General features: G+C 51.1%; 1 protein-coding gene, 1 long non-coding RNA gene and 2 other non-coding genes across 6 annotated transcripts; 1 reads left to right on the top strand and 3 right to left on the bottom strand.

The window, feature by feature from the left end:
- Window positions 1–72: 72 nt before the first annotated feature.
- Window positions 73–841, top strand: LOC140681175 (uncharacterized). Its single transcript, XR_012052410.1, has 2 exons — window positions 73–391; window positions 514–841. It is a non-coding gene; the product is annotated as an uncharacterized lncRNA (long non-coding RNA).
- Window positions 842–879: 38 nt separating this feature from the next.
- Window positions 880–10,839, bottom strand: COPS6 (COP9 signalosome subunit 6). 3 transcript variants are annotated; one of them, XM_072920591.1, is made up of 11 exons: window positions 10,656–10,839; window positions 9,414–9,539; window positions 8,111–8,154; window positions 7,833–7,920; window positions 6,659–6,747; window positions 5,933–5,995; window positions 5,757–5,804; window positions 4,305–4,419; window positions 3,308–3,400; window positions 2,308–2,408; window positions 880–1,053 (listed from the first exon to the last, which is right to left on the bottom strand). In XM_072920591.1, exons 1-11 carry the CDS (start codon window positions 10,801–10,803, stop codon window positions 913–915), a joined length of 1,056 nt encoding a protein of 351 aa, XP_072776692.1. In that variant the 5' UTR covers window positions 10,804–10,839; the 3' UTR covers window positions 880–912. The 3 variants fall into 3 exon arrangements, with proteins under 3 accessions (XP_072776692.1, XP_072776693.1, XP_041568186.2); XM_072920592.1 differs by lacking the exon at window positions 8,111–8,154 and adding an exon at window positions 8,428–8,471; XM_041712252.2 differs by lacking the exon at window positions 8,111–8,154 and having other exon boundaries at window positions 7,833–7,964; window positions 10,656–10,838.
- Window positions 10,840–11,546: 707 nt separating this feature from the next.
- TRNAT-AGU (transfer RNA threonine (anticodon AGU)) lies at window positions 11,547–11,625 on the bottom strand. The gene has a single exon. It is a non-coding gene; the product is annotated as a tRNA-Thr (tRNA).
- A 115-nt stretch (window positions 11,626–11,740) lies between these two features.
- Window positions 11,741–11,814, bottom strand: TRNAT-AGU (transfer RNA threonine (anticodon AGU)). The gene has a single exon. It is a non-coding gene; the product is annotated as a tRNA-Thr (tRNA).
- Between the last annotated feature and the right edge of the window lie 213 nt (window positions 11,815–12,027).

Genomic DNA, 12,027 nt, shown 5'->3' on the forward strand with positions numbered 1-12,027 from the left:
CCAGAATTTTCCATCGGGATCCCCCCAAATTCCGGAATTTTCCCAAATTTTTGGGGTTCCCAAAGCCCAAAAAAGACTCAAAACCCCCAAATTTCCTCTTTTAAATCCAATTTTATTGCCCCAAACTCCCCCGAAGTTCCCCTAAAATTCCAGGACGGTTTTTGGGGTTAATTGGGACATTTTTGGGGCAGTTTTTGGGACATTTTTTGGGGTGATTTAGGGCAGTTTTTGGGGTGAATTGGGGCAGTTTTTGGGGTGATTCGGGGCAGTTTTGGGGCATTTCCGGGTGGTTTTTGATGCATTTTTTGGGGTGATTTGGGGCGGTTTTGTGGCATTTTTTGGGGAATTTCAGGGCAGTTTTTGGGACATTTTTTGGGGTGATTTGGGGCAGGTTTTTGGGCAGTTCAGGGCGGTTTTTGGGGCGATTCGGGGCAGTTTTTGGGGCATTTCAGGACATTTTTTGAGTCGATTTGGGGCAGTTTCTGGGCTATTTTTTGGGGCATTTTAGGGCAGGTTTTGGGGCAGTTTTTGGGGTAATTTCAGACAATTTTGGGGTCTCTAGAAGAAGAGGCCGCGCATGCGGCGGCCGATGCCCTGGCGGTCGTAGAGGACGTTGAATTTGTTTTTGGGGCAGTTTTTGGGGCAATTCGGGGCTGGTTTTGGGGCTGTTTTTGGGGCAGTTCGGGGCTGTTTTTGGGGCATTTTTTGGGGTAATTTTGGGCAGTTTTGGGGTCTCTAGAAGAAGAGGCCGCGCATGCGGCGGCCGATGCCCTGGCGGTCGTAGAGGACGTTGAGTTTGTTTTTGGGACATTTTTTGGGGCGATTTGGGGCTGTTTTTGGGGCTGTTTTGGGGGCTGTTTTGGGGCCATTTCAGGGCGGTTTTTGGGGTAATTTCGGACAGTTTTGGGGTCCCTAGAAGAAGAGGCCGCGCATGCGGCGGCCGATGCCCTGGCGGTCGTAGAGGACGTTGAATTTGTTGACGAACTGGTTCATGGTGTTGCAGGTCTTGGTGATGGTGCCCAGATACGCCATCAGCCCCACGTCGTTGCATTGCTGGGGGAAAAAACGGCAAATTCGGGAAAATTACGGAATTTTCGGGAATTCCCCCAAAAATCCCCGAGGTTTCGGGGCCTCCCGGGGAGGTTTTGGGGCCTGGGGAAGCCCCCGGGAATTCCTGAGGGTGGAAAAGGGGAAATTTTGGGGGTCTCGGGGGGTTTGGGGGCTCCTTCCCAAAAAATTGGGGGATTTTGGGGATGTTCCCAAAAAATTCCAGGTTTTGGGGATTTCTGGGTGGTTTTGGGGCCTGGGAAATCCGGGAAACGCCCCAAAAATTGCTGAGGGTGGAAAAGGGGAAATTTTGGGGGATTTGGGTGCGTTTGGGGTTGATTTTGGGGTGGTTTTTGGGGAGGATTTTGGGGTGGATTTGGGGCAGATTTTAGGGAGGATTTTGGGGTGGGTTTGGTGGATTTTGGGGTGGATTTGGGGCAGATTTTGGGGATTTTGGGGTGGATTTGGGATGGGTTTTGGGATAGATTTAGGGGATGGATTTGGGGCAGGTTTGGAGTGGATTTTCGGGAGGATTTGGGGGATTTTAGGGAGGATTTTGGGCAGATTTTGGGGTGGATTTGGGGCAGATTTTGGGGTGGGTTTGGGGCAGATTTTGGGGAGGATTTTGGGGAGGATTTTGGGGTGGGTCTGGTGGATTTTGGGCAGATTTTGGGGTGGGTTTGGGACAGATTTTGGGGTGGGTCTGGGGCAGATTTTGGGGAGATTTTGGGACAGATTTTGGGCAGATTTTGGGGTGGGTTGGGGCAGATTTTGGGGTGGGTTTGGGGGATTTTGGGGCAGATTTTGGGGAGGATTTTGGGGTGGGTTTGGGGCAGATTTTGGGTTGGGTTGGGGGCAGATTTTGGGGTGGGTCTGGGGGATTTTGGGGCAGATTTTGGGACAGATTTTGGGGAGGATTTTGGGGTGTGTTTGGGGCAGATTTTGGGGTGGGTTTGGGGGATTTTGGGGAGATTTTGGGGCAGATTTTGGGGAGGATTTTGGGCCAGGTTTGGGGCAGATTTTGGGGTGGATTTTGGGGTGGATTTGGGGGATTTTGGGGCAGATTTTGGGGTGTGTCTAGGGGATTTTGGGGCAGATTTTGGGGTGGATTTTGGGCAGATTTTGGGGTGGATTTTGGGGTGGGTTGGGGGCAGATTTTGGGGTGGATTTTGGGGTGGGTTGGGGGCAGATTTTGGGGTGGATTTGGGGGATTTTGGGGCAGATTTTGGGGTGAATTTGGGGGATTTTGGGGCCCCTCACGTCGTAGAAGTCAGTTTTGAACTTGTCGGTGCTGAGCACGGGCAGGCAGTGGCACAGGGCGCACGCCTCCCGCAGGATCTCGTGGTTGAACGGAACCTCCCCTAAAAAAAACCACAATTTTGGGGCCCAGAACCCCAAAATTCAGGCTCAGAAACACCTCAAAACCAGAGAACCCAAAAAACCCCAAAATCCTCCCAAAAAACCCCAAAATCCTCCCCCCAGACAGCTCCAAACACCCCAAAATCTCCTCAGGACTCCCCCAAAGATTCCCCCAAAATTTGGGGTCAAGGAAACCCCAAAAAAACCCAAATTTGGGGGCAGGGATCCTAAAAATGAACCAAGACCCCCCAGGAGACCCCAAAATTTGGATTAGGAACCCAAAATTGGGGTAAGGGCCCTCAAAATTACCCCAAACCCACCGAAAATCCATAAAAAAAAACCTCAAAAATGGATCAGGAGTCCCAAAAAAACCCAAAATTTGGGGTCAGGGAGCTCAAAACTCCCCCCAGGACCCCCAAAACCAACCCAGGACCCCCTGAGCCCCCCCAGGGCCCTCCCAGAGACCCCAAAGCCCTGAAAAAATCTGGGAAAAGCCCCAGAATTTGGGGGAAATCCCTGAAATTTGGGAAAAAACTTTGAAATGTGGGGAAAACCCCAAAAAAGAGCGAAACATGCTGCGAAAAAACCCCCTGAAAATGCAGAAAAAAAACAAAAAACAAAACAAAAATTGGGAAAACCGCTGGAATTTGGGATAAATCCTCCAAAATTTGGTATAAAAGACTGGAATTCAGTAAAAACCCCCACCAAAAAAATTCATAAAAATTTGAAAATTAATTTTAAAAACTCATAAATACAAGGAAAAAACCCCAAAATTTGGCTAAAAACGCCCTGAAAATTCAGGGAAAAAATCCTAAAAATTCCGGCGCTCTGCAGAGACCCCAAACCCCCCCCGAGTTTTGGGAAAAGCCCCAAAATTTGGGTTTTTGGCCCCGGTGCTCACCGGCCTCGGCGGCGCGGACGTACTCGAGGATGAGGCGGACGCGGCTGTGCAGCATCTTGATGGCGCTGTGCTGGGCAATCAGGTGCTCCGCCACTTTTGGGGAAAATTTGGGGGTTTTTGGGGGGTTTGGGGATGGCAGAAACCCCCCAAAGAGTCCAGCAGGAAAAAAAAAAAATTGCCACGAAAAAGGCCCAAATCCACCCAAAAATCCTCCCCAAAACCACCAAAATCCTCCTCAAAAAGCCCAAAATCCACCCCAAAAATCCTCCCCAAAAAACTCCAAATCCACCCAAAAATCCTCCCCAAAAACCCCAAAATCCTCCTCAAAAAGCCCAAAATCCACCCCAAAAATCCTCCTCAAAACCCCCAAAATCCTCCTCAAAAAGCCCCAAATCCACCCAAAAATCCTCCCCAAAATGCCCTAAAAAAAAACTCCAAATCCACCCCAAAAATACCTCCAAAAATCCTCCCCAAAATGCCCTCAAAAAGCCCCAAATCCATCCCAAAAAAATCCTCCCCAAAATGCCTACAAGAAATCCCAAATCCACCCCAAAAATCCCCTCCCCAAAATCCCCCAAAAATCCCCAAATCCACCCCAAAACTCCTCCCCAAAAAACTCCAAATCCACCCCAAAAATCGCCCCCCAAAATCCCATCAGGTTTTGGGGATGAAATCCAGGGTGATTTTTGGGGTGAAATCCGGGGCTTTTGGGGCTGTTTCAATGGGGTTTTGGGGTGAAATCCGGGGGTTTTTGGGGTGAAATCCGGGGGTTTTTGGGGTGAAATCCGGGGGTTTTGGGGCTGTTTCAATGGGATTTTTGGGGTATTTTTGGCGGAATTTCGGGTTTTCCCGCTGCGGATTTTTGGGGTGTTTTTGTCAGCCCGATCCAGGGTGGATTTTGGGGTGAAACCCGGGGATTTTTGGGGCGAAATCCAGGAGTTTTTGGGGATGTTTCAATGGGGTTTTTGGGGTGAAACCCGGGGATTTTGGGGCTCACCCGTGCTGTTCTCCCCTCCGCCCGTGGCCGTCATCCTGGCCACGTGGTCCACGCCGATCCTCTCGGCCTCCTCGGTGGCGAGCGTGTACGGCAGCTCGGCAAAGAGCATGGTGGCCTGGGCGCCAGAACGGCCCAAAATGGCCCGAAATTACCCCAAAATGGTCCCAAAACTACCCCAAAATGGTCCCAAAACTGGCCCAAAATTACCCCAAAATGCTCCCGAAACTGGCCCAAAATTACCCCAAAATGCTCCCAAAATGGTCCCCAAAATTACCCCAAAATGCTCCCAAGACAGCCCCAAAACAGCCCCAAAATTACCCCAAAATGCTCACAAAAATTGCCCCAAAATTACCCCAAAATGCTCACAAAAATTGTCCCAAAATGAGCCCAACATAGCCCCAAAATAGCCCCAAAACAGCCCCAAAATTACCACAAAATGCTCCCAAAAATTGCCCCAAAACTAGCCCAACATTGGCCCAAAACAGCCCCAAAACAACCCCAAAAACGGCTGCAAAACTGACCCAAATTTATCAGAAAAGTGCCCCAAAATTATCCCAAAACTGGCCCAAAATTGCCCCGAAATTGTCCCAAAATGGCCCCGAAATTGGCCCAAAATTGCCCCAAAAACAGCTGCAAAATTGACCCAAATTTATCAGAAAAGTGCCCCAAAATTGTCCCAAAACAGCCCCAAAATTGTCCCAAAATCATCCCAAGATTGGCCAAAATTGCCCTGAAATTGTCCCAAAATGGCCCCGAAATTGGCCCAAAATTGTCCAAAAATGGCCCCAAAATTGTCCCAAAACAATGGCCCCAAAATTGGCCCAATTTTGTCCCAAAATTGCCCCAAGATTGGCCAAAAATGGCCCCAAAATTGTCCCAAAATTATCCCAAAATGGTCACAAAATTGGCTCAAAATATCCCCAAAATGGTCCCCAAATTGTCCCAATTCAACCCCAAAATTGGCTCAAAATTGGCCCAAAACAGCCCCAAAACTCAACCAGATTTCCCCAACACCCCCAAAATTTCATCAAATTTCCCTCACATTTCCCCAAATCCCCCCAAATTTCCCCAAAATCCCCCCAAAACCCCCCGAAGTCCCCCCAGTTTCCCAAAACTCTCCTGAAATTCCCCAAATTTCACCAAAAACCCCGAAAAATCCCCCAATTTTTCCCAAATCCCCTGAAATTCCCCCAAACTCCCCCAGAATTCCCCAAAATCCCCAAAAAATCCCCCAATTCTCCCCAAATCCCCTGAAATTTCCCCCAAACTCCCCCAGAATTCCCCAAATTTCCCCAAAATCCCCGAAAAATCCCCCAATTTTCCCCAAATCCCCTGAAATTTCCCCAAACTCCCCCAGAATTCCCCAAATTTCCCCAAAATGCCCCAATTTTCCCCAAACTCCCCCAGAATCCCCCAATTTCCCCAAAATGCCCCAATTTTCCCCAAACTGACCTCGCCGTTGATGATGTCGATGACGGACTCGAAGACGCTCACGGGGAGCTGAGGGGGGGGAGGGGTCAGCCCCAATTTTGGGGGGTCCCAGAAATTCAGGAAACCCCAAAAATGGGGATTTTTCCCTCGTTTTGGGTTGTTTTTCCCAAAATCGGGGGGTTTTGCCCCAAACTCACATCGGTGTGCTTGGTCATGGGGTTGAGCTTCAGGAACAGGGGGCTCTCGATGATCTCACACACCTGGGGGAAAATTCACATTTTTGGGGTGAAACCCACCCAAAAAAATCCCAAAATGTTCCCAAATTCCGGTGGGGAGCCTCGAAATGTTCCCCAAAATTGAGAAAAAGGCAAAATTCCAACGGAAACGGGGAAAAAATGGGGGGAAATGGGGAAAATGTCACTCCAAGGGGACTGAAACAGCCCAAAATGTCCCAAAATCGCAGCAAGGAACCCAAAATCCCATCAGGAGCCCCCAAAAATCAGATCAGGAACCCAAAATCTCCCTAAAGTCCCCTAAATCCCCTCAATTCCCCCCAAAATCCCCTTCAACCCCCCTCAAATCCCCCAAAATTCTTCCAAAATTCTTCCCCAAACCCCTCCGGAATCCCCTCAATTCCCCCCAAAATTTTCCCAAAATCCTTCCCAACCCCCACCAAAATCCCCTCGATTCCCCCCAAAATCCCCTCAAACAACCCCCAAATTCCCCTCAAACCTCCCCAAAATCCCCTCAAACCCCCCCAAAATCCTCTCAAACCCCCCAAATTCCCCTCAACCCCCCCAAAATCCCCTCAAACCCCCCCCAAACCCCCCAAAATTCCCTCAAATCCCCCCAAATTCTCCCAAATTCCCCCAAACCCCAAAAATTCCCCAAAATTCCCCAAAATTCCCCCAAAACCTCCAGACCTGTTTGTGCACGTGGATGTCGGCGGGCTCGGGGGGTCCCCCCGTCGTGTACCACCCCAAAAACTCCAGGTCCTTGAACACCTGCTTGACTTTTGGGGGGAAAAACACGGATTTGGGACCCCCCGGCAGCCAGGAACCCCAAACTCCAACAGGAGACCCAAAATCACCTCAAATTGCCTCAAAATCCCCCCAGGAACCCCAAAATTCCACAAGGAGACCCAAAATGCCCCAAAATCGCCTCAAAATCCCACCCAGGATTGCCAAAATTCCCTCAAATCGCCTCAAAATCCCCCCCAGGAACCCCAAAACTCCAACAGGAGACCCAAAATGCCCCAAAATCACCTCAAAATCCCACCCAGGAACCCCAAAACTCCATCAGGAAACCCAAAATCCCCCAAAATTCCCTCAAAATCCCCACCAGGAAACCCCAAAATTCCCTCAAATTCCCACAAAGCCTCTTCAAAAGCCCCCAAAATAAACTCAACCACCCCCGCCCCCAAAATTAACTCAAAACTCCCCAAATTTTCTCCGGCATCCCCAAAACCCCCAGAATTTTCCCAAAATCCCCGGAATTTCCCCCAAAATCCTCACACTGTTCCTCCTTGGTGTAGCAGTACTCCTTGTCCACGAGCAGCGCTCCCAAAATCCTCCCAAAACCCCCCAAAATTGACTCAAAACTCCCCAAAATCCCCTCAAAACCCTCTGAAACCCCCAGAATTTTCCCAAATCCCCAGAATTTTCCTAAAACTCCTGGAATTTCACCCAAAATTCCCTCTCACACTGCTCCTCCTTGGTGTAGCAGTACCCCTCGTCCATGAGCAGCACTCCCAAAATCCCCTCGAAACCCCCCAAAATCTCCTCAAAACTCCCCAAAATCCCCTCAAAACCCTCCGAAACCCCCAGAATTTTCCCCAAAATCCCCGGAATTTTCCCAAAACCCCGGAATTTTCCCAAAACCCCCAGAATTTCCCCCAAAATCCCCTCTCACACTGCTCCTCCTTGGTGTAGCAGCGCTCCTCGTCCATGAGCAGCACTCCCAAAATCCCCTTGAAACTCCCCCAAATCTCATTGAAACCCCCCCAAAATCCCCGGAATTTTCCCAAAACCCCCGGAATTTTCCCAAAAATCCCCAAAATTTTCCCAAAACCGCCGGAATTCACCCCAAAACGCTCACACTGCTCCTCCTTGGTGTAGTAGTACTCCTTGTCCACGAGCAGGGCGGGCCCGGCGCCGTGAGCCAGGAGCTCGAAGGAGTTCATCACCTCGATGTTGCGTCCCTCCTGCCGCCCGATCAGCGCCCCGATCACTGCGGTTTGGGGCGAATTTGGGGGATTTTGGGCAATTTGGGAAATTTGGGGTTTTTTAGGGGGGAATTTGGGGGTTTTTGGGGTTTTTTAGGGGGGGATTTGGGTGTTTTTGGGGCCATTCGGGGCAGATTTTGGGGTTCATCACCTCGATGTTCCGGCCCTCCTGCCGCCCGATCAGCGCCCCGATCACTGCGGTTTGGGGCGAATTCAGCCGATTTTGGGCAATTTGGGGTTTTTAGGGGGTAATTTGGGGGTTTTTGGGGCCATTCGGGGCAGATTTTGGGGTTCATCACCTCGATGTTCCGGCCCTCCTGCCGCCCGATCAGCACCCCGATCACTGCGGGTTGGGGCGAATTTGGGGGATTTTGGGCAATTTGGGAAATTTGGGGGGAATTTGGGGTTTTTTAGGGGGGAATTTGGGGGTTTTTGGGGCCATTCGGGGCAGATTTTGGGGTTCATCACCTCGATGTTCCGTCCCTCCTGCCGCCCGATCAGCGCCCCGATCACTGCGGTTTGGGGCGAATTTGGGGGATTTTGGGCAATTTGGGGCTTTTAGGGGGGAATTTGGGGGGTTTCAAATTTTTTTGGGTCAGAATTTGGGGTTTTTTGGGGCAGAACTCAAATTTTTTTGGGTCAGAATTTGGGGTTTTTTAGGGCAGAATTTGGGGTTTTTGGGGGCAGAACTCCAATTTTTTTGGGTCAGAATTTGGGGTTTTGTGGGGCAGAAATTGGGGCACATTTGGAACAGAATTTTGGGTTTTTTGGCACAGAATTTGGGTTTTTTGGGGATAGAATTTGGGGCACATTTGGAACAGAATTTTGGGTTTTTTGGGTCAGAATTTGGGTCAGAATTTAGGGGGTTTTTTGTGTCAGAATTCAGATTTTTTGAGCCCTTTACCCACCCTGCCCTTGGGGCAGAATTTGGGGTGGATTTGGGGCAGTATTGGGTTTTTTTTGGGCCAGAATTTGGGTCAGAATTCGGGGTTTTTGTTGTGTCAGAATTTGGGGTTTTTTGGGGCAGAATTCGGGGTTTTTTGGGGCAGTGTTTGGGGCAGTATCCAGGGTTTTTTTTTGTGGCAGAATTTGGGTTTTTTGGGGTCAGAATTGGGGTTTTTTGTGTCAGAATCGGGGTTTTTTGTGTCAGAATTGGTGTTTTCTGTGACAGAATTGGGGTTTTTGTGTCAGAATTGGTGTTTTTTGTGACAGAATCAGGGTTTTTTGTGTCAGAATTCGGGTTTTTTTGGGGCAGTGTTTGGGGTTTTTTTTTGCAGCAGATTTTGGGTCAGAATTTGAGGTTTTTGTGTCAGAATTTGGGTGTTTTTGTGCCAGAATTGTGTTTTTTGTGTCAGAATTCGGGTTTTTTTGGGGCAGTGTTTGGGGCAGTATTTGGGGTTTTTTTTTGCAGCAGATTTTGGGTCAGAATTGTGTTTTTTGGAGCCCGTACCCACCCTGGCCGTTGCGTCCCTCCTGGGAGCGCAGGCGGATCCAGTGGTCCGAGATGTTGAGGATGACCAGCGGGTGCAGGGCCACGGCCACGCTGCCGGTCACTCCTCCGGCCATCACCTGCGGCGTGCCTGCGGGAATTCGGGAATTCTGAGGGAAATTTGGGAATTTCGGGGGAATTCAGGAATTCTGGGGGGTTTGGAGGGAATTCTGAGGGAAATTCGGGAATTCTGAGGGAAATTCGGGAATTTCGGCAATTCCAGGGCCACGGCCACGCTGCCGGTCACTCCTCCGGCCATCACCTGCGGCGTGCCTGCGGAAAATTGGGAATTCTGAGGGAAATTCGGGAATTCTGGGGAGATTCGGGAATTCTGGGGGGGTTTGGAGGGAATTCTGAGGGGAAATTCGGGAATTTCGGGAATTCCAGGGCCACGGCCACGCTGCCGGTCACTCCTCCGGCCATCACCTGCGGCGTGCCTGCGGGAATTCGGGAATTCTGAGGGGAAATTTGGGAATTTTGGGGTAAATTCGGGAATTCTGGGGGGTTTGGAGGGAATTCTGAGGGAAATTCGGGAATTCTGAGGGAAATTCGGGAATTCTGGGGGGAAATTTGGGAATTCTGGGGGGTTTGGAGGGAATTCTGAGGGAAATTCGGGAATTCTGGGGGGAATTCGGGAATTTTGCAATTTGGAAGGAATTCCCAATGCTCTGGGGCCATTCCCAGGATTTTGGGGCCATTCTCAAGATTTTGGGGCCATTCCTGGTAATTTGGGGGCCATTCATGAAGTTTTGGGGCATTCCTGAAATTTTGGGGCATTCCTGGTAATTCTGGGGCCATTCCCGGGATTTTGGGGTTAATTCCTGGGATTCTGGGGACATCCCCAGGGATTTTGGGGTTAATTTCTGGGATTTTGGGGACATTCCCGGGGGTTTCGGGACTTCCCCTGTGTTTTTTCCCCTCACGATCTCGATTTTTTCCCCTCCCGGTGCCATCCCCGGTTCCCGTTACTCCCGGGGCCCTTCCCGGTAATTTCCCCCATTATTCCCGGGATTTTGGGTTTAATTCCCGGTCATTTTGGGGCCATTCCCGGTAATTTGGGGTTAATTCCCGGTAATTTTAGAGCCATTCCCGGGGGTTTTGGGACTATCCCTGAATTTTTCCCCCTCACGATCTCGCCGTTCCCGGTGCCGCTGCCGGTGCCGTTCCCGGTAACCCGCCCCGCCGCTCCCGGCGGCCCAGCCGTTACCTGCCCCATCCACCTCCATGCCGCCGTTGCTCCCGCCGCTGTTCCCGGTGCCGTTCCCGGTCCCGGTTCCGTTCCCGGTTCCCATCCCGGGGCCCCCCCCGCCTCCTCCTCCCGCCGCCGCCGCCATCTTGGCGCCCTCACGGGGCATGCGCCATCAGCTGGGAGGCGGGGCTTGGCCACGGCGCGTTTTGATTGGACAATGCTATGAGGGGGCGGGGCTTGCTAGAGCCGGGGCTGTGAGGCGAAGTTTTGATTGGAGGTGATCCAAGGGGCGGGGTTTAAAAAGGGCGGGATGTGAGAGCGGAGTTCTGATTGGTCAATGCTTGAGGGGTGTCCCCCAAAAGGGGGCGTGTCCTTCCAAAGGGTGTGTCCCCAAAAAAGGGGGTGTCCCCAAAAAAGGGGCGTGTCCCCCCAAAAAAGGGTGTCCCCCAAAAAAGGGGGTGTCCCCAAAAAAGGGGCGTGTCCCCCAAAAAAAGGGGGTGCCCCGGTAAAAGGCACCGCTGGGATTCGAACCCGGGATCTCCTGGTTACTAGACAGTTGCTTTAACCAAATAAACCCCTAAAAATCGCCGGTTTTCACCCAAAATTCGGGTGTTTTTTTCCCAAAATTAGGGTTTTTTTCCTCAAATTTCAGGGGTTCCCCACAAATGGAGTGTCCCTGATTAAATGAGGGGGTGTCCCCCCCTAAAAAGGGGGTGCGGGGACAAAAGGCACCACTGGGATTCGAACCGAGCATCTCCAGGTTAATTTAACCAAATAAGCCCATAAAATTGGAAGTTTTTCACCCAAAATTCGGGGTTTTTGGTCCAAATCCGAGTTTTTCCTTCTTAATAGAGAGGCGCCCGTTAAACTGGGGGTGTCCCCCCCAAAAAAAGGGGGTGCGGGGACAAAAGGCACCGCTGGGATTCGAACCCAGGATCTCCTGTTTACTAGACAGGCGCTTTAACCAACTAAGCCCCAAAAAATCGCCGTTTTTTGCCCAAAATTCGGGGTTTTTTTCCCCAAAATCGTGGTTTTTCAGCCCAAACGGATTGTCCCCGATTAAACTGGGGGTGTCCCCCCAAAAAAAGGGGTGCGGGGTCAAAAGGCACCGCTGGGATTCGAACCCAGGATCTCCTGTTTACTAGACAGGCGCTTTAACCAACTAAGCCACGGCGCCGCCTGCCCCGCTCGCGCCGCCGGCTCCTTCCCGCGCCTGCAGCGCGCATGCGCGGGGGCGGCGGCGCGGGGGGGGTTGGGGGGATTTTGGGGAGATTTTGGGGAAATTTTGATGATTTTTGGGCGGATTTTTGGGGGGATTTTGGTGATTTCGGGGGGATTTTGGGGTGGCCTTGGGGGGATGGTTTGGGGGTGATTTTGGGGTGGTTTTGGG

The sequence above is a fragment of the Taeniopygia guttata genome, chromosome 32 (genome assembly GCF_048771995.1).
Source record: "Taeniopygia guttata chromosome 32, bTaeGut7.mat, whole genome shotgun sequence".
Lineage (NCBI taxonomy): Eukaryota > Metazoa > Chordata > Aves > Passeriformes > Estrildidae > Taeniopygia > Taeniopygia guttata.